Here is a 26,430-nt window from a genome sequence, read left to right on the forward strand (position 1 = left end):
CGTTTGGAACCTCGACAGAGGTGACACTAAAAAAAAGTACATGTTGGCAGGTACCAGAGACTTTTTTTCATTATGGAAAAACAAAAAAGGCAAGGAGAGACGAGTCGAGCAGGTACAATGTAATGGAGAAACGCCACTAGTGTGATGAAGAAGGTTAAACATTTTTTAATGAAATTTATTTGTTTTCCTGCCGCAAAAGAAAACGACAAACATCGGTATTGACGTTGGCCAAATGAAAATCGGTATCGGCTGAGAAATTTGCAATTGGTGCATCTCTAGTAAAATGTCCTTGAAAACATGCCCAAATTGGATGAAATATGTTGAAATGGGACGTAGGACCTCTACAGAGCATAATAAAGAAATGTCCATCGTATACAGACAAGGATTCTTGGGTATCGCACAAAAATAGCCAAGTTGTTGAAATAATTATTTTCCTGTTGACCAAAGTTATGGATCTGATTGCCTCACACAACAATTTAAAAGGCTATTAATCAGGCCTCTTGTTCTTTAAAGTGCTCATACTTTTTGGCTTTTTCTCTTTTCTTTATTGTGTTATATCTTTTTTGTGCACGTTATAGTGCCAAAAGGGGACACTGTTCACAAACTGCTCCAAACAGCTCTATTGTAGTCTAGCCTTTACTTCCGTGACGAACGTGCGTCACTTTGTAGGGCTGCAGCTATCGATTCTTTTTGTAATCGATTAATCTAGCACTTTATCGATCGATTAATCGGATAATTTGTTTTTGCATTTTTAAACAACCCAAACTAGGGGGGGAAAAAAGCAACATTTTCGGAAAAAAAGCAACCTTTGTATTGCCTACATTGCTTACAATATCATCTCTCAAAAAAATAAACCTATTAAGTGCATTTAAGTGCCATATTACATTGTTTTTAAATTTTTTTTCAAATGATATCAACCTCAAACTAAGGCATACATTAAACATACACAAACATTACATTAAGTTGTGCAACTTAACTTAAAGAACTACAAGTTTCAACCTGAGACTGATCTGTATATACAGTAGGCCTATATGTAAATATTAGTTATACTCAACCTATTTTCATTTATATATTTGATTATAATGTCACACAGCTCTGTTACACTTATGCTATTAGGTCGTTGATGAGGAGAGAGAGAGAGAGAGAGAGAGAAATCAGCTGTTTTTCCGAAGGGATAGTCGACGCGTTAGCTCTTTAGATCTGATCGTTACATTGTTTTAACGAAGCTTCGAGGCAAGTCATTTTGCATCGAGGATTTTTTGTAATCGAATTATTCGAGTTAGTCGAGGAATCGTTTCAGCCCTATCACTTTGTAACGCACGTCATAATACTTGCCTAGCTGCTAGCGTGGCACGCCCTCATCCTCTGCAACTGACTAGCTAGCAGTACTTACTGCGCATGTGAGACTCCCAACAAAGATGGAACAGAAGTGAGATGCCTCACTCTGTAGCTAAAAGAGAGAGCTCAACACACAGGGTGAAAAAAGGAGCTGCAGCAATGTGCAGTATAACAAATATATAGTGTTTTATGAAAATGAAACCACTTAAACCTATCCTGGTACAACCTCTAAAATGAGCATAATATCAAATCATCACGATAATATCACGATATTTTTGACCAAATACCTCAATATCGATACCACAACGATATTGTAGTGTTGACTATTGGTGCTTTTGCAAAATATTTAGAGATTTTTGATAAATAATCATCAGTAATGTGGATATAATGACTAAGTGGGTAAAGGCAAATAATAGAACAGTTACAACAGTCTGGTAAGTTCAGAAAAGTACATCACTTTACTGTAATGCCGGCTTTAAAACCAGGAAAAGACAACACTTATGCCATATTACGATATCCAAAATCTAAGACGATATCTAGTCTCATATCACGATATCGATATAATATTGATTTATATTGCCCAGCTCTAATTGAGTAAACATTTTGTCTATGTACAATGAATTGATCAAGTCAATGAAATGTTTAATCAATATTCTGAAACCATTACTAGTCAGGTATAATAAAACCTAATTGGTCTTGGATGGCCTTTAGGTGAGTGGTCAGTGATGATGACACAAGGGCAGGTCGGAGTGTTGCAGATTTCCCTTTTGCAGCGAATACTCGGTTGCAGGGCAGAAAACAAACACTGTTCTTTTAACTAAGGATGAATAATTATTATAAGAACCTGAAGTTATATCTAAAGATTCCTTATTTAATCTGATCAATTGCTAATGGAAAAAAAATACAAAGTATAAATTCATAATAATACGAAACAACAAAAATACTCATCGGGGTCTATATTAACCAGTAATCAGAAATGTGGTTCCATTCGTCTGTCATAGACTACATCAATAAAGGGATTTATGGATGTTCTGGCAGTCACGTAATTGCTTTAGTCATCTCCACAAAATATGCTGCTTTTTTGCTCTTCAGTTCGATAATTTCGATAATTAATTTCTGTTGATAGGCCTACTTTCTCCTTAAAAACTTTCTACCGCTTGTGCAGGGTCCAAAATTAACACTCGCCAGTCGCCAAATGCGGGGGCCACTACCTTCTGTTTACTGATAGCTAGCGTTAAACTCAGGCTAATTAATTAGCTAGTAAGTGGCGATTTTTGGCAGCCAGCCTTCCAAAGGAAAGCACAGTGAAATAAAATGTTAACCGATAATTAACCATTGACAGACAAACAGGAAACGGAGTCTCAGTTCACCCGTCCGGGAGGCTCTGACACACTTTCCGCACTCCATGTCGGCGGACAGCTGTAGGCTGTTGATGTTTTGTGCTGTGTCGGACACATGCCGCCACTTTCTTGAAGCTGCGTGCGGGACTGGCACAAGTCCACAGCGGCCCGCGGCGTGTATGTCTCCATCGCCTCCACCTGCAGGATGTCAGCTGTGTGTCTGCCTGAGATACTCTGATGGCCGATTTAACTCGCTGGTCCTCATCAATATGGTTTCACGTGTCACGTAGCTCTCCACAAGCAGAAAAAAAGCACAACTTGCTGGTTCAAAGTTAGTCCTAACAAGTTAATTAGCAGTTCAGAAATAGATTGTATAGCCTATGTATGATTGTTTTTTTTACTTTCATACAAACAAATAAAAAATCGCATTGTCCGTCATCGAATCACAATTGTTTTTTAATTATCGTTCATTTATCGTTATCGAGGTAAAATGTGCAATTAATCGTGATTTAGATTTTAGTTTGTATCGTGCAGCCCTACCTGTATTCTAGCAATGTATTATTTTGAGTGGATATTTTAACGCAACCTTTTCCTTGTGAGTGTTTGGCATGTTTGATAAGCCTCTGAAAGTGCCATTGTCTGTTTGTAATATGTGCATACTTGTGTGTAATAGCTTTACTAAGGAGGTATGGTCAGTGCTCTTGTATGACCTGTCTAAGGATCAAGTAAAGAAACACTTTGAAAAGCCCTCTGTCTTATTGTGCCCACAGCAAGGTGTGCGAGATTGGTAGGAGATGGCACTGTGCAGCATGTCCTGACTTGTCTGTCTGTGGGGAAGCAGGCCTTTTTCTTCTTTCCTCTTTGTTTCCTGTCTTCTCCCCTTTCTTCTTGAGTGTTTTTTAGGCAAGAGAAGGATGAGCAGGAGGAAGGGGAAAGGCAGGAAGCAAGCGTTGGGTAACATGGCTAATGTACTGTGTAACAATTTCACTCACTCCCTCAGACACACACGCACACACACACACACGCTCACAGCTCTCTAACATACATCATCCCCTATCTGTTTCAGACACATGCACATTCAAATGTGATTCGATTTGGGTGAATACTATGACAAATTCTGTGTTTCTGCTTGACTTATCTTTCTGCCCTTTAATCATTCTGCTGAATTCTTAGAGGCTGTTCTGACCTGGTTTTAACATCCGTCCTGACTCCTGAGTGATCGGATCACAAGTGGACAGCTCTAAGTGTGTGTGTTTTCACCCGTCTGTAGAATGTGTCTCCAAATGCGTCCTGAGTGACCACTTATGATCGGATCTCACTTCCCCACTTTATATGCAAATAAACACGTACATCTTTTCAGTTTGCATAGTGTGTGTGTGTGTGTGTGTGTGTGTGTGTGTGTGTGTGTGTTGTTACTCTCCGATAAATTATACTTTAGAAACGTGCAATGACTTGAAAAAGCGCTGGCCACAGTCTGTCTGTGTGCCGACAAGGATGTCTATGACGGGCGGTGGGTCCTCTGCAGGAGAGAAAGACGTTTTTAACGTCTCTGTGTTCAGCTCTCGGTACGTTTGTAGCTTCTAACTGAATCTCTGTGGGCTGAAATTTAGTTTCCATATTATATCTGCTTTATTTTATGTTTCACGTTCGCTTGTAGGAGCTGTTATGTTACTGCTGATGAAGACCCAACGTTTCCTGATTTTGCTGCTTCAAAATAAAAGCATTTGAAAAACTAAATTACAGGGGCACTTTAATTGTGATTCGGTTTATCTTTGGTGGTTTCTGTGACACGAGAAATACTTTAAACAATTGCCTAGTTCTGCTCATAGTTGAGTAGGCAGTCCTTAATGTGGCCCAGGACACATTCCCGTTCTCACTGCTGTTAGAATGTGGACATGTATGTGCGGCTCAAACCACCTCCGAATGTGGTTTTTAAGATCTCAACATGTGCTCAATTGGATGAAATCCTCTGTTAAGGTATGTTACTTTATGTCCCAATAACAATATGTATTGTGATATAGCATGTTCTGGAAAATCAATTGAAATTAATTGATTAAATAACCAGACATGTTTATTTAGGTAGGTAGTCCTTTTTAAATGCCAAAATCTTAATTTCCAAAGATATTAAGAGGGATAGCTAAAATGTTAATGAGTGTTATGACCTAATGTCTGATAGTAGACACAGTAGTCATTAATTGATTGCTTGATTAAAGGTAATTATTTTTGTCAAATAAGTTGATGAAATATTAAAAAGTAGTGAAAAATGGTCATTACAATTTTTCAGTCTTCAAATATGTCTTGATTTTAACTTTCAATTCGAAACCTCAAAGATTTTTCATTTACTAGATATATGACAAAGAAAAGAAGCAAATCTTCACATTTGAGGACAAGAACCAAGAATATTTGGCATTTTTGCATTAACAATGACCATCGAGAGGCCGATGGCTCCTGTATCGCCTGCCAGATGGAAGTAAGGTGAAAAGACCATGGTTTGGGTGGGTGGCATCCTTGACAATGGTTTTGGCTTTGTTTGACCAGTGTTTATGATGTGTGTTGTGGATGGAGGGGAGTTGGAAGCCAATAGTCCTTTGGGCACTAATGAAAGTAGTTGCCAAATACAGGTTATGTTCAGGTCTTTATATGCCTCAGAATTTACTCACCATAAAGTGTGGGCTTTGCTTTGCAAGTAGAAAAAAAAAAAACCTGAGGTCAGAGTAATGTGTCACGTCCAGTTTTTCCGCACTGTAGGGTATCCCCGATCTTGTACTTTCAGCCTGACGTGTGTGTGAGTGTGTGTTGCAGTGTGAAGTCTTTGACTTGATACAAACACACGCCACAGTTTAAGCTTCATATCAAGCAGCTTCTAGTTATCTATTGTAAAGACTAGCTTTACAAAGGTTTATACCATATGCTATTATGCCATAGCTGTTTTTACATATGAACTCCGGATAACGTCTGATTCTGAATCAGGTCCCGACATAATACAGAGTTTACTTCTCACACATGTAGCACACAACAGGAGATTGTCCATGGCGTGCGTGCGTGAATTGTGTTTTGAAGCCAACTCCATGCTGATATAGGTTAAGCCTGAGCATTACACCCCCTGTGGGTGTTGTAATCTGTGTCACCTGTTGAAGGTTAACCTCATGCATAATATCACATGACTGTGTGAGACACAGATGAGCATGCAAGATGCACTTGCCCCAGCTTCCCTCTCTAGACGTTACACCATAGACCTAATTCTCTGTTTAGGATTAGCCTCATTAGGTGAGTCATGGAGGGATGTTTTCAAAGTTAATATCAGAGAAACCTAAAGAATGCTGAAAGACTAGTGGACATCATATATACAATCTTTTTTAACTTTTAATACTGTATATTATTACACCTTACAGCATTTGTGTTCCCCTTTTTTTAATTCCCTATATTTAGCTTAACAATTTAGTCCTGTATAATAAATAAATGACAATGCATGCAACTCTGTGATACATGTTTTCATCGTCTTAATCTGTCAATTTCTGATATTTTGATTGTTTAGTCTACATCAAGTTGCCAGTTTATTAGGTACACGTAGGTAAAGCTAGTGAAGTCTAATACAGCCAGTGGTGCGAGAAAGTATTCAGATTTTTTACTTAAAGTGCACAGATTACGCTCCTTTCAGGTTCATAATTGTATTTAGAGATTGTACCAGAAGAGGTTTACATGGTTTAATAATAAAAAAACAACAACATATTTTTGTTGTACTGCACACTGCTGCAGCTCCTCTTTCCACCCGGTGTGTTGAGCTCTCTGTTTTAGCTACCGCAACTTTACTGTTCATTTCTCCTCTTCTTCGATCGACAACACCTGTCTGCTCTGAGCTCATTTACTCTCTCTCTCTCTCTCTCTCTCTCTCTCTCTCTCTCTCTCTCTCTCTCTCTCTCTCTCTCGCCCAATCCCAAAGTGAGGCCTAAGGACTCACAGACTTAATTGATCTCAGGTACTAAGTGAGTGAGTGTGTGAGGCCACATGGGCTCAGATAGGTAGAAATGGGATCGGGACAGCACTTCACGAGATCACGTTACCTTGGTGACGTTTAATAACAAAGATGTTGCTGACACTTGCCGGTTTGGGAATTTTCATTTTAAGTTTGTTGCTTTCCACACGGCCAAGGCCCAGGAGACGGCTACCTGATTCCAAACTCTTGTTTTACAAGCTGGACAACAGGTTGGTCCGTTCCGTGGTCGTGTGTCGTGCTGTTGTTTACCTTCGTAATTTCCGGATTTCCCTATCGTCTCCGCGGTAAATGTCACAACGCTTTGAACTGTGGGTAATTCCCTTTGGTGAAGTCTGCATCGATGCAGACTCACGGAAAGGGCTCGGTAAGTGTGTACTCAAACCCTCACGCCCTTTGAAATTCCACATTGGGACAACCCTAAGCCCTTACGAATTTCGCGAGAACGTGCACCAAAGTCTGTGAGTCTGTGAGTCCGGACTTTGGGATTGGGCCAATCTCTCTCTCTCTCGCTCTCTCTCTCTCGTGCAGTTTAGAGCTATATATTCCGAAATTCACGTGAACTACTCCGCGTTGGCAAAAATTAGATCCACAGCACTTATTTAAAACACAAAATCCATCCGCATGTGTTGTTCACTGCCCAGCCTGTTAACCGGTACTGACAATGTTATCTTCACTTCCCCTGTCTCTCCTATGCTCCATGGTCAGTGTGCCCCTGTATTTCAGCCGCACTCGGTGAAACATGTACGTGTAGGGCGGATACACCATTTTATTTTAGTTTTTTTTTACTTTTGTTTCATTGCGGGGTGTTTTGTGCTGCTTTTGTGATGTTGGGTTAATCGGAAAAAATGAGTTCCCAACTTGGGAAATTCACACTGTATTAACATTGTGAGCAAGGGCAAGCCTTGGCGGAGGTCTGCGCTCTGAGTGCCCTCCTAGTTTATCTCTGTTTTTGCTAATAATGTTCAGTGTCTTAATATCGGATTTTATTTTAATTTATTTATTTTAAGATTTCAGCAGCGCTATGCCAATAAAAAAAAAAAATACAAGGGCAATTGTATTAGGTGGGCTAAAAGCTTCTTAAGGCTGGGTGCCACTCCACTATTTTAATAATAAAGAAACTATTTTAATAATAAAGAAACTTCAGGATGCATCGCTATATTTTTTTAATTAAGAGCTCATCCATGAAAATTGCATAATTGAATAATCAAATTATCTTTGGTGAACACAGTCTTTGTAAATTAGTACATGTAGGGAAGACTACTGATGCACATGTTTTTCGCAATTCTACAATGCCCTTAAAGGGAAGCTACACAAAGACACGCACTGATCTGGATTATTGCCACTGTTAGATGTGGTTCTGTGCTCTCCCAGGAGCCCCCTCTGCCCTCTCCCTCACTCCCTTTTCCTGTCTGCAACAGGAAGTTACCCTTGTCGGTCTTCAGATGGCCTTCTTCATGTCGGTTATCAGGAAAGGGAGAGCTCAGGATGGCACTCGCAACAGAATTTAACAGATGAGGTGCTGTTTTTGTGTGTCTGTTAATGCTGGACACATGCGTTTCATTTTTTCCATACATACTTACTGTACTGTACTCGCTCATCTATTTTTGGATGAAGATATGTTTTGGAGTAGCTCCATTAGCTTTGCTTGATAAAGTCATTAAAGGCGTCTACCCATTCCTAAGTGACAGAGCAAAGCTCCTGTCACACACCATCACCGTCCACACTGCCGGAGCCATTGTAGAGGGCTCAGCTGGTTATGCAAGAGCGCTTGCAGTCGAAGGTCATGGCTCATGTCAGGTTACCCAAACAGGCTATAATCCAGACAAAGCACTGTGTTTGTTTGACCACGCTCAGTTCGCCATTCATCATCTTAAGAAATGCCAGTATCTCATCATAGTATCTTGTTGTTTTTTTTTAACTCGATTGGTGGCAGATAATAATTTGTGTTTTTTATTACTTGACTTTGCATGTTTGTTTAGGGTTGGGTATCGTTTGGGTTTTTTCCGATACCGGTGCTAAAAACGATACTTTTAAAATGGTGCCGGTGCCTGAACCGATACTTTTTTTTTATTAATAAGGGAAAAAATTCCACTAATTAACCCTGACAAAGCACACCTGTGAAGTGAAAAGCATTTCAGGTGACTACCTCATGAAGCTCATTGAGAGAACTCCAAGGGTTTGCAGCGCTACCAAAAAAAGCAAAGGGTGGCTACTTTGAAGAATCTAAAATATAAGACATGTTTTCAGTTATTTCACACTTTTTTGTTAAGTACATAATTCCATATGTGTTCATTCATAGTTTTGATGCATTCAGTGAGAATCTACAATGTAAATAGTCATGAAAATAAAAAGGAAACGCATTGAATGAGAAGGTGTGTCCAAACTTTTGGCCTGTACTGTATTTAAAAAAGAAAAAAAGAGCACAAAACGACAGTCGGCGACATTTAAGAACGGCTTGTTTATTGCTAAGGCCATATGGTCAAAATTAAATGATTTATTAAAAATGTAATAACTTATAACAGTAACTTATTTCACCAGTCAATTGCTGGTAAATGACAAAAACAACCACTAGATGGAAAAAGGGTATTTTACAATGACTGAATGCAGAATGAGTTTCAAGTGAAGTTTTCAAGTCTGTGTTGTTTTTCCGACAACGGTAGCTGCAGACTACGTCTGTGTGTTGGAATCCTCTATAGTGAAATACAGTCACACTGTTTAATGCTAGCTGTCAGCATTTTAACTGTGTTTAAACCAGCTGCTAGCTAACGGTAGGCTAACGTTACCTGCTGCCAAGTGTATTATGTTAACTAGCGATGCTTCTGTTGCCTTTAACGTCCGTTTCGGAGCATCAGAGGGCAGCACTGGCATTTTAGTAGCACCGAAATCCGCATTACTATTCGGTCCGGTAGATACCGGTTGTTAAGGCACCAGTGCCATATAAGCACCGGGTTTCGGTACCCAACCCTGTGTTTGTTAATGGATAAGCAGTGCCACGTCATGTTAAATTGAGTCTGTCTGACTCACACCAACCCCTTAGCTCTTTTGCTGTTTATATTCTTGTCACTTTGCTCTTCAATGATTATTGTGTTATCATTGCAGTATTGCAAGGGCCCTGGGACTGTGCCCTGGAATTGTAGCCTGTAATTTAAGTGTCGGTTTAATACCATAAATGTGAAGGTATCGTCTGTACTTTGAACGCTCAAGAGCTGCTAAACAAAGTACATGGTTTAACATAAATTATTCCTTGTTTTGTCTCCTCACTCTCGTTCACTCTCCTCTGTTTGTCTCTTACGGTCTTCCATATTTCCTCCTTCCTCACTGTTTCCTCCTTAATCTCGCCCTCTTCACCACTTCACCCTCTCTCCCTCTCCTCATTCATCCTTATCTCTTCCTCCATCCGTTTCTTTTCTCTGTCTTCAGGTGGCTATAAAAATAGTGGATAAAACCCAGCTGGACGATGAAAACCTGAAAAAGATCTTTAGAGAGGTGCAAATCATGAAGTTGCTGAAGCACCCCCACATAATCCGCCTCTACCAGGTAACACACTTTGCTCACATCTTACACCTGCGAACCATGGCCCAATAGGAAAAGGACAAACGGAATGTGTTGGTTTAGCAGGATCTGATGAGACCTGACATTGTTTTGTTGGGGTAAATGTATGCAAGTGTTAAAAATTGCAGACATTCATTGGTATTAAATTATTATATGCACCTATATGTATGTATTAGGGGTGGTACGGTTCACAAAACCCACGGTTCGGTTCGTATCACAGTTTTAGGGTCACGGTTTTCGGTTTTGTACGGTTCTTATTTTTTCTTTTAATCTTTAACACCCCAGAAATATACTTCAGCATATGATATTTAGCTTAATTATCCACAATGTAGGATACAGTATTGAATAATTATATAGTTATATCATGTAATCATGCACAAACTGAATTTGACTTGACTTTAAGCATATTATTGGGACCATCTCTGAGGAAAGCTCGGTGAGATTTTGATACAGCAAGAGGGAAGACATTGATGATTTCAACAAGCTTTTCATTTATTTGGCAAAAAAAAGGAGAATGTGAATTGCCATCTACAGGAACTTATGTGCCTTTTTAGCACATGAAGATTGAAATATTACAGAATATCAATTGAAATAACTTGCATTTATCAAACTGCCAACTTCAGTGTAGCTCTTACAAAAATGTATCCTTTAAAAGAAAAAGAGAGGAACTCTTAAAGCTCCGTCTCAGAATACGTTAAACATAAAAACTGTTTACATTGTTAGTTAATTTCCTATCCTGGGCTGGGCTGAGACACAGTCATACGATAAAGTACTTATTGGACTTATCATTGCACTTACAATAACGAGCATAGCTGTCAGGTCCTCCTGTATACGTCTCATCTCCGTTTTTTCCTGCATCCACCTTGTGTGTTTGTGTGTGTGCGCGCGTCAGTCGTGGGGGCAACTGAGCAGCCCCGCCCACTGCAGAGACCCGACAGGATCTAAACTGCAGCCGCTTCAGCGACTTTAGAGTGAAAAAACGTTACAGTACATCAATGTTAAAATGTATACAGGTTGGCAGGACGGCCTGAAATATTGTGCACGGTTTTTCGCTGTACGTTTTGTTGGTAACTTGTCCACACCTCTTCTTTCGCGCAAAAGGGAAACGCACTGTTTGAGGTCACATACGGGCACCTGATGGGCACAAGGCTACATTGCGCATGCGTCGAACCGTGAACCGTGCGGCACACACACGCTCCGAACCGAGACAAGCGGACCGAGCGGTTCGGATGTTTTTTCATGAACCGTCCCACCCCTGGTATGTATTCATCTATATTTTTTATCCAGGGAAACATTCATGGTTATACATCTGTGGGGCTGCCTAGTACATGTCTTCTGACTAAAAACATGGCTCCGGTTAGAGTGGTAGAAGTTGGAAAAAGAGAGAGTCAGCCAAACTTTTCCAGCTGTATGGGGATTGTAACACCAAACCAACCGGTCACAAGCAAACTTTTACAGCATCTTGTCTGAAACAGCTCTCAACAGTTTAAACATAATCTAATCCCTTTGCCACAAAGCATAATATGTTGAAATCCTCACGCATACATTGAACGCTACACTGAGGAAATGGCAGTTTTTCTATTTAAATCTTTCTGTGTGTATGCCAACCAGTGCTTACTCATTCTGTTGTGTAACGGGTGAACCGCCCAACACTAGATGTTGGCCTGTCAGAGGGTCTGTAGGTCCTGGTTGTTAACATTTTTTATGTCTTTAGGTGATGGAGACTGAGAGGATGATCTATCTGGTAACAGAGTACGCTAGCGGCGGAGAGATATTTGGTAAGGGATATACCCACTGTTACCTTGATGTAGATAGTATTCATCATCGCCTGTCCTTCTGGTTTATAGTTTTTGTTTCTTTTAAATTTTTGACTGTTAAAATACCGATAAAATGTAAGAACAATTTTCTTTAACATTTCTTTGAAAAATACTGGTCTGAGAAATCTGCCAAGTAAAAATTCTATTAGAATTTAGAAGAAAAAAAAAATATATATATATATATATATAATTTTTGTCCATCACGATTGGTTTGTTTGCACTGCATGTACATTCCTGTATTGCTTATTTTTAGTTTGAGCATGGCGTGAGTTCATGTTTTGCCATTATTATCTTCCCTTTTGTGCCACTTTTTTTGCAAATATGCCTCTATTAAACTCTGAGTCATGTAAAGTCTTCTATGTCCCCTTTCTGTTTTCTAGGATTAAAAATTGAGTACTATTAATCTCTAAACTATATATTTTGTAGACCACCTGGTAGCTCATGGGCGTATGGCAGAAAAGGACGCCAGGAAGAAGTTCAAACAGATCGTAGCAGCAGTCCATTTCTGTCACTGCCGCAACATTGTCCACAGAGACCTGAAGGCTGAGAATCTGCTGCTGGACCACAACCTCAACATCAAAATCGCAGGTGTGTGTGTTAGCACTTAAGAATGTATGGGTGGGAAACCTAATTTAGTGGTTTTGAGCTGTCATGGTGAGTGGGCGTAGGCAAGTGTCAACATGTGCTTTTGGAGCATTTTCTAGGGTTGATTAAATTTATTCTGTCAAGTAAAGTGATACGATCGAATAAACCCCATCCTCTTCCCCCTGTCAGATTTTGGCTTCAGTAACCTGTTTTCTCGAGGACAGCTGTTGAAGACATGGTGTGGCAGTCCTCCCTATGCCGCACCAGAACTCTTTGAGGGCAAGGAGTATGACGGACCTAAAGTAGATATATGGGTGAGTAGACTTTTAGGTATTCATAAGGCCCTGTTGTCCTGCGGCACAAGGTGTAGCTCATTTGTTACGAAAACAAAAAAGAATCTTGAATGAATCAGAGGCTCTAAGGTTTTTGTCTTAAAATATAGTACCAAATTTCTTCCATAGTCTATAGCGCTCTGGGTTTATTAATAACTAAAAGAATTGCTTGTTGAAGTCCTTTTTTAAAGGGGCAAGCATATATAAATATGATGAAAAATTTATTCATTGCTATTTTCTTTTATGTATCTAGACTAAAATGACAGAAGTTAAGTTTTTTTTTTTTTTTCTTTCAAAATATGACCTTTTGTTTTCTAACTTACACTCAGATACATTGCCCATTTAGGGTTTACTTTTTACATTGTATCTTTTTTTTTTTTATATATATATATATATATATAGTTCAAATGCCAACAACGTTAAAAACATATAATAAACAATTAACATTCTTTCATGTTCTCCATACAACATTAGAAAAAAACTGAACTTCATCTCCCAAGATGAATCGACCATGTAGGATGTAAATGTAACATTTCATAACTGTTTTAGCTTATCTTCCTCGACTTCCTCACTGGTTCCCTCCTCTGAATCTGATCAACCATCAGGTGGCAAAACTACAGACCTCTCTCCCTCTTGTACTGTAAAAACTGCTGACAGAAATTCCCTGAAAACATGTGTACACTGCCAAATTCATCAATAATACACATTTAAGAGTAAAATAAAAAGTAAGCAATATTTTACACCTTTATCTTATTGAATATATGTACAGAACAGGCCTCAAAACATAAGTATATCCATGAGTGATCAGCCCTGTTTTATACCCTTATATGGACAATGTATCCCCCAGAATACATGCATTCAATGCCTAATATAAAAGTTGTGAAAAAGTAATTTTAACATTATCCTCAAGAACATATAAAACTATCCTTAAAAAACTATTTTCTAAAACCAAAATCACTCTAAAATATAATAATCGTAAAAAATATAACCACGCTTACCTCATGCCCCGTGTTTTTTTTTCTCACAAATGTTGCCATTTTGGATTTTGATATAAATGTTTGGAATGTTGGCAAAAAGTCACATGACCTGATTACATGACCCATCACCCCATCATTGTTTCTCATCAACTGCAACCACATAATGCCCCTCCCCCCCAGCAAAATTACAAATCCCACTATGGCCACGCCAAGATCCGCCCTGCGAAGCAGCTCGATTGGTTGGGGTTAGGCATTTCACCTCGAATGGTTAAGCTTAGGATAGCCGATTGGTCAGGGGATAGGACCTGTACAAATCAGGTTACGTTGCCTTGCATAAGCATGGACGCCTGGCCAATAGTAGCTATTGAAGGGTGGGTCTTGGCGTGGCCATAGTGGGGGAAAAAATATTGCCTCCCCCCATAACTCCTCCTCCCACAGCCTGTCAAATGACTGTATCCCCCAAGATACAGAATCTGCTTAAATAACTATTGATGATTTGATTCTTGCTGTCTTTTCTCTCTATAGAGCTTAGGTGTGGTGTTATACGTTTTGGTGTGCGGCGCCCTGCCTTTTGACGGCAGCACTCTTCAAAATTTGCGGGCACGTGTCCTCAGTGGCAAGTTCCGCATTCCCTTCTTCATGTCCACAGGTAGGACTCTAGTCAGCTCTTACTCTTCTCTATGTATCTTTACTTCCTCCTCCAGACCATACCTTGGTGCAGGATGTCATTAGCTTTAGCGCCAAGTGAATTCTAAAGTGATACTTCACCCAAAATCAATTTCTTTAGTATCAAGCACTTACCACTGTTGGCTTGAATGTTGGCTATTAAAGGAGCCCTGTGGTGTTTTCTTGCAAACAAATGCAGTGTATATCCTTAAGGTCCAATAAACATGTGCGTCCTTGTGAATAATACAAACAAAACATGACCCACTCACAAAAACATTGCCCCATAGTGTCCCTAATGGTAAAGAAAAATCCACTGGTTACCTTTTTAACAGTGGCTTTAGTCAGGTTGAATTTATGCTGGTTACATTTGATTCCAGTTGTGACAAGTTTTCACTTTAAATAAAAGTATCAAGATGTTAATTGAAATTAGGGATGTCAGTTTCAGTTAATTTTGCATTCGATAGCCTGACACCTATTAACCGGTAACAAACCAGTTCATTTTCAAGAAAAAAAATGCTAAATGACAACACACAAATGTAACGTTAGCTTCCGTTTGGGAAAGCTCTCTATGCTATCTATGAAGTTAACAGTAACTCATAGCTGTGAACGTAGCAGTACAATGTGGCTAACGTTACCGTTTTTGTTGTTGAAATGCTTCAACTCCTCACAGGCAGTACATGCAGATAAACCGCACTCGATCGCTCCCCTGCTGCTGCACATTGGAGCTTCCTCGCTTACTTGACCAGCTGTTAGCGGAGTGTGGCTGTGTATGGAAAAAAATTACCTATAGACCAACATGCTTAACGGTTCAAAAATATTCTCAGAGGTTAACCAATTAAAGGTCAACCGACATCCCTAATTGAACTCACTCCTGTGGAATGTTGAGTAAACTGATATGTAGAGGAGAGAACCAAAAAAATGCATTTACAGTGGAGTGGGTTGAGAATTTTCTGTAGATGAAACATTTAATAGACACAACTGAAGCCTATAAGGGGTGAGCATTTGATTTAAGACTTTGAGTAGAGCATCATTTTAAGTCACCTTTTGAAATGTCGAAATAACTGCAGACTAGGTACACTATGCTTTCAGTATTGAGTACCACAATTTAGAAAACAAATTGGACAAAAATATATATTTTTTTTTTTTTAATTTTAGCTTGTCAAAAATATTGCTTGTTATGGATTGTAATTTTTACTGTCCCTTTGCATGTTTTCTAAACAGTCAAGTTGCTTTGATTTGTATTGTACTTTGAGTGGTGTCTCATGTATGCTTGTGTGTTATTGCAGACTGTGAGTACTTGATCAGACACATGTTAGTGCTGGATCCCAGCAGACGGTTGAGCATGGAGCAAATCTGTAAGAACAAGTGGATGAGACTAGGAGATCCGGACCCAGACTTCGACAGGGTGAGACACCTCTAGAAGTATTCAGCAGTCGATATCTTCACTGAGGGAAGGGTCCCGTAATGACCATTTACCTAAAGCAAATGATTTTTGCCAGCCAGCACCTAGGGCTTGGTGATACGGACCAAAAATGTCGATACACGATATACGGTACCAGTAAAGGTTTGGACACAATTTCTCATTTGAAAGCGTGTCCAAACTTGACTGGTACTGTATATATCCTGTTAATTTTTGCAAAGTGGGCTAAATGTTCAGTTGTAAGTCAAAGCAGCATGTGAGATGTCACAAGCACTTTTATTTAAACAGACTTTGATCAAAATAAAATTAAAAGATACAGTTTGCTTCCCTGTTGTGAAAATATACAGCTGCAACACATTATCTAAAATGAATAGCCTATATTAAATAAAAACGGTCTATCTCTGAGGAAGCTCCTTCAGTTGTTTAACAACTGAGGGAGAAGGAGCGTGCAATGGACAGAAGTGTATGATACAAAGACTTTCTTTGACCATAAAGCAGATTGTTACTGTACAGTTCTCTGGTTTATCAGTGAAGTGTCTGAACTACACTGCAGAGTGGATGCTCTACTCACTAGGGTTGGGTACCTTTCGCATCTGAACCAATACCACTACCGATACCGGTACCTGGAATTCGGTTCCGGTACCAAACGGTATTTTTTTCGGTACTTTCCCTCTGCAATTACAAAAAAAAATATATTTTTATTTATATATATTTTTATATAATTCCAAACCTTTTTACTTAGAACATTGTTATTTAAACAAAAATAAAACCCCTCCCTCTCTCCTTCCAAACCCGTCCCTACAACCTATTAAATTTAATCATTATACATTTTTTACTCACTGTAACTTTTATTGTTGTATTTATATATTATTATTATTATTATTATTATTATTATTATTATTATTATTATAGTTTAGCTTGTTTTATTTTAATCATGGCCGATTTGAATTGCTCTTTAATGATTCATGTAAAGCACTTTGAATTGCGTTGTTGCTGAAAGGTGCTATAGAAATAAGTTGCCTTGCCTTACAACCTCAGCCTGTCAGTCAGTCCCCAGGGCAACATTGTGCCTGCTCATGTCATAGGAATTGTAATGTCAACAGCGACCGCTTTCGGCTTGCCATTAATATCATATCGCGGTGAAAGGTGTCTGCGGGAAGTTTTGAAAAACTGTAACCACACTTGAAACTACTTTATTGGCATCGCCGTGACTCACTGGGACTTCAACAAAACTGCAGAGCCGACGTTGCTCGAAATGTCAGCGGTGTGGACCGGCGCTGTTGCGGGAGAGTCTGAGAGTGAGTGGGGGCGGGGTTGCGCAGAGACTGAAAAGGAGAGATGCAAACACAGGCACGGCTTTACAGAAGAAAAGGATTATGTAACATTAAACTATATATTTATATAAACGGTATTGTCTGATCCCATACCTCGTTTGAAAATATATAGATATAAGGTAAAAAAAAAAATCAATATACCACGCAGCCTTACCATTTTACGTTATGTTAAAAAGACTTAATTCTGAGCAGTAACCTGGAATCTATGCTTATTGCCTGGCAAAGCCTCCCAGCCAAGAAATAGTTCATCTCACCACCAGAAAGCGAATAAGCATATTTCCTAAAACTTAAAACTATTCCTTTAACTTGATTTTTTTTTTTTTTTTTAAATGGAGTAGGTGCTCAAACTGTGAAGGGAAAGGCTATGGCATATGACATTGACCCCACCACCACCTCCCCTCTCTTCCAGTTGATAGCAGAGTGTGAACAGGTGAAAACGGAGCGAGAGACGGAGCTCATCAATGAGCAGGTGCTGATAGCCATGTGTGAGATGGGCCTGGACCGAGAGCGCACACTTCAGGTTGGACACAAATAAATTCTCAGCACTGCCTTTTGTTAAGTTATCTCAGCAACGTATACTTATCCTGCCTTTTCCTCTCTAGTCCCTACAAACAGATGCATACGATCACTACAGTGCCATCTACAGTTTGCTGGCGGACCGCCTAAAGAAACACAAGACCCTGCGTGTTGCCCCGCCCACACCGCGCTCCATTACCTATCCCATTAACGCTGTCCAGGTAATTCATTGTCCACTGGTGTTGGTATGATATGATAATGGCTTCGCAGCCTACATGTGTCAATTTTTACTCATTTTGATAGTATTTTGGAGAGTTGGGGCTATTCTATGCCAAGTTTTTATAGTAATAATTTTAGTAAACATTTCTAGAGCCAGTGAGTCACAACACACCCTAGTTATCTGAATAATCATATGTCTTTATGATAAATTGGTTATATTTATAAATCAATTATTTGTATATGATGTCATTATATCAAGAGCTTCTTCATTGTCATTAAAATAACAGTTGTTTGTGAGAGCTTGAAGAAGAGTGGTTTTGCAGAGGCACATTTGGACTGCTTTCTTTTTCACAACTGTTCCAACTTACAACTTATGTCTGTGTGCCAAGCAGACAGATCCGCAGGGTAATCCTGTTAGCATGACTGTTCCCCATGTCCAGCTCATCAACCCAGAGAACCAGATTGTTGAGGTAAGTTGACCAGGCCGTCCACATGGTTGCGTCACCCTGGCAGTGCTTGGCCAGCAGTGGGGCTCATAATGTGTGATAAAGAAGCTAGGACCAGGCACAGCTTTAGTTTATGGAGTTGAAAGGCTCTTACCTTAACTGCTTCTAATTTAGAGTTGGTTTAAAAATTGTTGTCCCTTTAGCCGAGCAAATAATTGTTTCACCACTTCTTGGTAGCATACATCAGTCAACATAAAACAGCATCCAGTCTTGATGATTTGCATGTTTGTAATCACTGGCTGTCGAGTATTTACGGTTTACTACGGTTGTGTAGCGTGTGGTTTATCTCAAACACTATGATCGGACACACACATAGATGCACACACACTGCCTCAAAGCTGACTCACAAATGCTGTGAAACACAAGAATGTGTCAGATTACTGCATTGCAGCAGGGATTTTAATAGAATACATGAAGTTTGAAATATATATATATATATATATATATATATATATATATATATATATATTAAATACATAAAAAATGTATATGATCATTTAACACATGGACATACATGTACACAAGCATGCAGCACACACTACCAATGGGCATTACTAATAACAAATCTGTTTATTTATTGTTTAGCCGGATGGCAGCATGGCTCTGGACAGTGATGAAGGGGAGGAACCATCTCCCGAGGCCATGGCTCGGTACCTTTCGATGAGGCGGCACACTGTGGGAGTACCAGACCAAAGGTAAAACACAACTCTCTGTTATTGCTACATATCACAAGTAGTATTTTTTTTATTTCAAAAAATGCCAGCTGACTGATCTGTAATTTCAGATGATAACTCTAACATTTCTGTCATCACCCATAACTTCTTACAAAAATTAAATAAAATCACCAACTATTTAGTAAAAGTAAGTCTCTAGTTTTTCGGGACTTCCATTTTTTCTCTCTAGATTAAAGGTCAAACGTTTTATTATATTATCTGAGTTTTGGGTAGAATACTGCATCCAAATTACATTTATTTAAGGCTTGTGTCAAAAGATGGTAGATGCTGTGTTCCTGCTACTACTGAACAAGTCAGGTTGTAGTGTCACGTTTAAAAGCAATCAAAAGTAACCGTTGCTAGCTTTTTATAGCTTAATAAATAATCAGTGGGCAGGGATAGTAGAGTGTGGGTTATTTAAGAAGCATTTAAATAATCTATCCCAAACAACTTTAAGTAATAAATGAGCTAGTTTCTAACACATAACATTGTGTTACAACTCTAAGCCAACCTGTGCTCGTGAAGGCTAACCTAGCGCGTAACATTAATGGTATTGTCTCCTCTACCTGTGTGTTGCGTTTAACGTGGGAATGAAATTAAGCTGGCCGGGATGAGTGTATGTCTTTCCTACTTGTAGAGGGGTTTGTGCGGTGTTAAAATGAATCACCGGGCCGCCGTGTCGTTTCGCGTTCCACCTTCCGGAGCCAAGCCTGCTAGCTTTTGGTGTCTCCCTCGTCGAGACGAGGCCAGCACACTCCATCCTCTATGCCGTCGGTTCTGCACCAGCCTGCTCTTCGGTGTCGTCGTTCAGGTTTTAAAAAGTGCATTTACAAAAATTTGTTGTGGGAAACAAGAAGCAAGAATCGTCTTTGAAAATCTTTGTCTTCAATAGTGTTCTCCGTATAGAAGCGTGGGCTTTGCAGCCGTTATCCTGCAGCATGCTGCTCCTTTCTGAATCAACCTCCTGAATGAATCTCAGCTCCACCTGCCGCTTGGGCCGGGTTAAAATTAGCTTTACATAAACTTGCCCCCTCATGTGTCATATGTCATATCAGTTCTGACCCTTATCAAAACTAATCACATAACTTCCTGAAACTTCCAACACAGGACAGAGATGCAGGAGGACCTCCAGAAAATGCCACCAGGTTTCCCTCGCGGTGCAGTGCCCCAGCCTCCATTCCCCCCACTGGCCCCCATTATGGGCCAAATGCACACTCTCATGCCCACACAGAGCTTGCAGCCCACACAGCAGCTGGAGTACAAGGTACAGTCAGTTGGGTTAGATTGTGGGGTCTTTTAATTAGCGTTAGAACACTCCTGAAAGTCATCGGTTTATTTGCATAAACCTGGGTATGGAGGGTCTAAATATCACCCAATCTGAATTCCATTGTCTGCTGATACACCAGGAGCAGTCGTTGCTGCAGCCACCCACCCTGCAGCTGCTTAACGGCATGGGGCCTCTTGGTCGAAGAGCTTCCGACGGTGGGGCCAACATTCAGCTACACGCTCAGCTCCTCAAGAGGCCCCGGGGGCCCTCACCACTTGTCACCAGCCCGGTGAGGATCTGGATTTCTGTATGTGTGCAATTTGTATATTCCCCCTCATATAAACTGTAGTAGTGTTGACTGGTAAACTCTTTGCCTCTCTTAGCACCCTATCCCTGCAGTAGCTCCGGTGGATGAGGAGGGTTCAGACGGAGAGCCAGACCAAGAGGCGGTACAGAGGTAACCCACGATGATGTTTTTGGTGAAGGGGTATACTGTACAGGGGTGCTGTCTAAACAGGATACTCTGGAGAGCCCGTAACCTGTGACAACAGGTCGGTGGGTTCTGTATAAATGTTGAAATGAGAATTTGGCTAGCTTAATAGTAATTATTTCAAAGCATCGCTTTTGATACATTTTGTATTATTATGTACTATGTAATCAAACCTTTTACAGGCATAACATACATCGAGCTAGTGACATGCAGGACGTTTCTTGTAGCAAAGGCTTAGTCAGCAAATTTAGTAGTAGAGTAGGGGGGATGTGTTAAATCCAGTTACATGAATAACTTTTTGAATACAAAAAAAAGCAACAACACTGGGCTTACCCAACATCACTAGAACCACGCAGTGGAGGTTAATGGTTAATAATATTTATGCAAAAAGTCAGAAAAATTGTCCAGAATAAGAGCTTTGACATAGGAGATGAAATCAGGCCAGGTTAAGGATAGGCACATGTTTAGTATATGTAGTTTTGATTGGTTATTGTTGGAAGTCCAGGTTAGGGTTTACCAGCTGGTCCTCTTCAGACAGCATCTTCTGTAGACTTCGCTGGTGTCCTGGGTTGCTGGGAGGGAGTGCCTCTCGGCTGCTCTGCTTTTTCCCAGGGAGGTGGCCACTCTGCTGTGGTGCTTACCCCATCTCTCCTCCTTTCTCCATCGCGCAATTGCCTTCTACCACAGTTCCAAACTTAATCTGCCACCAAATCCATCTGTCTTTCAAACTCTTTGGCCAAGAGCTTCTTTATCTTTTATTTCAGTAAGTGCCAAATTATTCTCTGGACTTCCTCACTCTTTCTCACACAGCTTTGCTAACTTTAAAGCTTGCAAAACCAATGATTTAAAAAAAAAAATGGCATCCAGTCCAATCCTTAAATTGGGTGGTTGTGGGATACCCATAAGCTATAACATCCATCTATGGTGTAATTTTATTTTATGTTTTTCTGATTGGCTAAGATGATATGAATGATGGCACCCATTGGCAGAAGTGGGAAGGGGCGGGCCTTTCCCCCCGTCTCCATTAGCCAATGAGGACAGAGAGCTGACCAGCGCTACTTCCTGTCTCCCACCCTCACCCCCGTCCTCCCCCCTCCCTGCGGCCCAGGTACCTGGCGAACCGCTCCAAGCGGCACACGACGCACGTGCTCACGAGCACATCGCATGGCGAGCCCTCGGCAGAGTCGCAGCGGCTCCAGGGCCTACGCCAGAGGGGGGGCTGGGCCCCCGACACACACACCCGGTGAGGGGACACGCCCGCTCCGAGCTGTATATGCACAAACACACACAGACTCACAATTAATGAGGGGCATATTAAGCCTACTCTTTTTCTCTCTCTTTCTCAAACGCACACACAAACACTCACTCACTCACTTACTTGCACACACAGCTGATCTCACACACACATGGGTGAGGATGAACTCTTACCAGGTGAAGGTTATGCACCTTCCGAAAACAAAGGATATTTTGTCAGTAGTGGTGTTTGAGGTGGAGCGTGGGCACATGACACATATATCCACATCACCAGTAAATCACAATTCAAAATAACTTTTTCCTTTCCCATAAACCTGGTAAAGCAGGTATGTGACCGGTTCAGATTTAGCAGATTGTTCGTGTATGAGTAATTTCTATTTAATAGCAGTCATATTTTTGTGTTTTGGTATTGTTCAATTCTAGCTGTTGTCCCCCAAAAGTACCATCTTCCTCCAACGCAGATTATTATAAAGTCTTTTGAAATTCTAGGAAAGCACTTTGCAGTGCTTAAAAAAAGAGGTAATTTGTTGAAAAAATCCTCAAGAACCTTTTTTAACGTCCTATATTGGCAGTGTTGCCCTTAGATGAACTTCCATTAACAATGGTATGTATATACTTATCAGCTGTGGCATTTATTATCCTGAAAGATTTAGTCTCATTGACTGCTAATAAACACACACATACTCACTACTTTTCAGAAGAAAGAATCATAAAATAAACCCAAAGCTCAATTGGGCTCCTACAAGGTGCAATGACCTCTGAGACAATGTGCCAAGGGTTCACAAGTGATATGAAATTTAGTCACTGTCCAACTCTCAAAAAAATTAGGACCAACTTCCAAACACTTGAGTTGCTACTCAATTCCTCTTCAAAGTTCCCTCCATAACCTGTCTCCTCCTCTGTCATGGTTGACCGGATGGATGACATCATTTAAAGGATGACATATGTTTGACGTATGAGTTTTGTGAATTTTGGGCTCTCAGTGTCTTTCTACACTCAATATATCACTGTCAGATACTTGTAACTTATAATTTAATAATAATAATATTTAATATAATTTTGTGCAGGTTTAAAGAGCTCAAGCTTCTCGTGTCTGTTTCTGTCTGTGTGACTGAATGTGTGTGTCAATGTGTTTGTGTTATCTGTCATGCTGTGAATTTGTGTGCATGTGTGGGTGCGTGTGTATTTGTGTACACACGTCTGTGTCTGCTCCCTGTGGTCCCCTCCTCAGATCCAGCTATAAGGACTGTAACACCCTTCATCTCCCCATGGAGCGCTTCTCACCTGTCAGACGGTTTTCTGATGGCGCAGCCACCATCCAGGCCTTCAAGGCTCATCTAGAGAACAGCAGCCTCATTAAACAACTCAAACAGGTTCATCACCCTACTTAATATATATTAATATCATCTGCTTTTTTCTTGCTTGCTTAGCTTTATGAAAAGATACATTGAGTTGTTTTTTTTCTCAGTGTCCGGAGGAGAAAATAAGGCAGCATTTCGGTGGAGGATCAATAGGGTTATTGATTAATACCAATGACTCTGCTAAGATTTCAGAAATCCCCCTCTGGTCTGTACTCTGCTTTGCCCTAACCCCCCTGCCTTTTCAAATATTCATAAAAGGAGGGCTGTTTGGCGCTTACGAACAGTGACGCACATTTGGCTCTCAAGGCAAAAAGTGCAGAAATGGTGATACATTGCGGCTAGTCTGATGCAATTGGGACACTCTTGGGAACACAAACCAAAGTCCCCTGGCATTGCAAATCTGCTTTACGAGCTGAGGTAAATTCAGTGATGCAGCAGTCGGTGTAATAGCAGTCACCCACTTGAGGTGGACCACTGTCTACTGTGATGAGCATGGCCAACAGGGAAGGAAAATGACAAATAGAAAATGTCTGCTCTTTTTCAGTTGGCAAATATTATCCAATACAATAACATAACACCTCCTTGCTTGAGCAGTCACCATATAGGGAAAACTGTTAGATATGTTGCAGTATTTTTTATTTTTTTTTATTTTTTTACAAATTAAAATATTTGTCAGCACTTAAAATACATTTGTCCTATGGTGTCTGAAACACTACCACCCATACAGTTTTTTTCCTTCAAATAAGGGCAAATGTCTGATGATCCTGATTTTAAAAAAGAAAAAAAAAAAAAAAAAGGTCTAGAGATTTAATCCAGATGTCACTTGACTAAACTTCATCCTACTTTTCCTATTGGTAATAAAGTGATGTCCAAAGTGTAAACTAAGTGAACCAATCTAAGCAGTGTTATTAAACACTGATACAATTTAGACTTGACGCACAGTCTTTCCCAAGTCTTACCTGAGTCTTTCACCTGAGCCAAGCTGCTTGAGAAACCACATCATTCACAGTGACACTGCAATGGGATTAGCTCACCCAGTAGGAGGCGTAGGTAGGGAGGATAATCATCATGTTCACAGTCAGTGCTTCATTTTAGGCATGCACTGACGTGCTGGGATTGTCATTGCAAGTGTTAAGAGAGTTAATATGGGCAGAGAAGAAGTTAACACACACATGACCCAGTGGGCCCCTAATGACATAAAAATGAGTAAACACGTGCAGGGGTGGTTACATGACCTCACAGTACATCATACATGTTGTAGCTGGTCATACAAGCATGTTGTTTTCATGAGTTTGGACTTCACAAAGTGCTTTGAGACAATAGGTTGTAACATCTCACTTACATGTAGCAGGAAGTTGGTTTGGACTTGCGTTCTGTGCTTTTTGCAGCACAATTAGTTTTGTTAACTAAATGTGATTAATGTCATTAAACAAAGCATTAGCCTAAATGTATGAGTGCACCTGTGCTGGTAAATGCTTAGGTTTACTGTCGTTATTATTGCTAGCAAGATGGGGATTTCTTACAAATATAACATAACAAAGGTTACATATTGCCACTTGCTGTTGATGAAGTGAATAATTACTGTTGATATTTTTGACTCTGGCAAGACAAGAATGACATGCAGTAGATTTTGTTATTTATTAATCAGCTGTTCCTAGTAAGCTCAGAAAAACTAAATTGCAGCCTTTGTTGGAACCCTTTTTTCCCCCCCAAAGTGTTGGCTACTTTTCTAGATCCAACACATGAAATTACTCCCTTGTTGGCATGTAAATGTAATTTTTGGGGACCATTTCTGGGTTTCCAATAGGAGTGTGAGCAGCTCCAGAAAATGTATGCTGCCCAGCAGGATGAGCGATTCCTGGAGCACACCCAGCAACAGCATATCCTCTACCAGCAAGAGCAACAAATCCTCCACCAGCAAATCCAGGTATTTGAAGCTGACAAGTTAGCACTTAGCTTACGGCAACTTTTACATCATGCATGCATTATGTTGAACTACGCAGGTATCTGTAAAGCATAGATTCTTTGTAGAAAGTGCTATTAATTTGGTTCACATGAGGCTTGGTTATCCTGCACTGTGGCCTCATGTGTCTCCTCAAATTGATTCCTTTCTTTGGGACATGCACACTGCATTGCTGAAGCTTCAGAATCAGAAAGGAGTTTATTGCCACAGTAGTTACCCCACGTAGAATTTGCCTTGGTGATAGGTGCATACATACAGAAACAAACATATTAAACATTAATAAGAAATAAACATACGGAAACAGAGACTAATATATACAAAATAGCTGTTCAGTATAAGAGAAAGGAGGCTGAATGGGTTTAGTGCAGAATGCTAAGAAATACAGTATATAGTATGTGCAATGGGCAGATGAAGGTTAGTGCAAAGTGTAAGCTTTGAGTCAAAATTAATTTCTTTTTACCTGCAGAGTCTGTCTTTAGGCCATGGAGAGAACCAGCCCAGTCACCTAACCCACCAGCTTCAGAGGTGAAAGAGCACGCACACACACATACTCTCTCTCTCTCTCTCTCTCTCTCTCTCTCTCTCTCTCTCTCTCTCTCTCTCTCTCTTTTTTCTCTCTCTCTCTTTCTCTTTTTTTTTTTTTCTTTTTCTCTTTCTCTCTACTCATCAGCTATTGAACGGTGAACAATGAATCTTGATACTGTGGTGCAGTGTTATCGACTGAAGTGTTACATCATTGTCGTTTCTCTCTCTTCTCTTCTCCTACTCTGTCCCGTCCTCCCTCAG

The 26,430-nt window shown here is 40.2% G+C and overlaps 1 protein-coding gene across 2 annotated transcripts in view; it reads left to right on the forward strand.

The window, feature by feature from the left end:
- Positions 1-26,430, forward strand: part of sik3 (SIK family kinase 3) — a 36,178-nt gene that overhangs the window by 4,916 nt on the left and 4,832 nt on the right. Inside the window, exons 2-18 of one of the 2 annotated variants that reach the window (XM_039823999.1) lie at positions 10,093-10,209; positions 11,939-12,002; positions 12,468-12,629; positions 12,816-12,940; positions 14,461-14,584; positions 15,888-16,006; positions 17,765-17,875; positions 17,958-18,092; positions 18,483-18,560; positions 19,182-19,291; positions 20,417-20,573; positions 20,716-20,865; positions 20,960-21,033; positions 22,175-22,309; positions 23,552-23,693; positions 25,489-25,608; positions 26,111-26,169. In XM_039823999.1, the coding sequence (XP_039679933.1) occupies positions 10,093-10,209; positions 11,939-12,002; positions 12,468-12,629; positions 12,816-12,940; positions 14,461-14,584; positions 15,888-16,006; positions 17,765-17,875; positions 17,958-18,092; positions 18,483-18,560; positions 19,182-19,291; positions 20,417-20,573; positions 20,716-20,865; positions 20,960-21,033; positions 22,175-22,309; positions 23,552-23,693; positions 25,489-25,608; positions 26,111-26,169 (1,982 nt within the window). The remainder of the gene's footprint in view (positions 1-10,092; positions 10,210-11,938; positions 12,003-12,467; positions 12,630-12,815; positions 12,941-14,460; positions 14,585-15,887; positions 16,007-17,764; positions 17,876-17,957; positions 18,093-18,482; positions 18,561-19,181; positions 19,292-20,416; positions 20,574-20,715; positions 20,866-20,959; positions 21,034-22,174; positions 22,310-23,551; positions 23,694-25,488; positions 25,609-26,110; positions 26,170-26,430) is intronic. The other variant, XM_039824007.1, reaches the window with a different exon arrangement.

This window comes from Perca fluviatilis, chromosome 2, assembly GCF_010015445.1.
Source record: "Perca fluviatilis chromosome 2, GENO_Pfluv_1.0, whole genome shotgun sequence".
Classification (NCBI taxonomy): domain Eukaryota; kingdom Metazoa; phylum Chordata; class Actinopteri; order Perciformes; family Percidae; genus Perca; species Perca fluviatilis.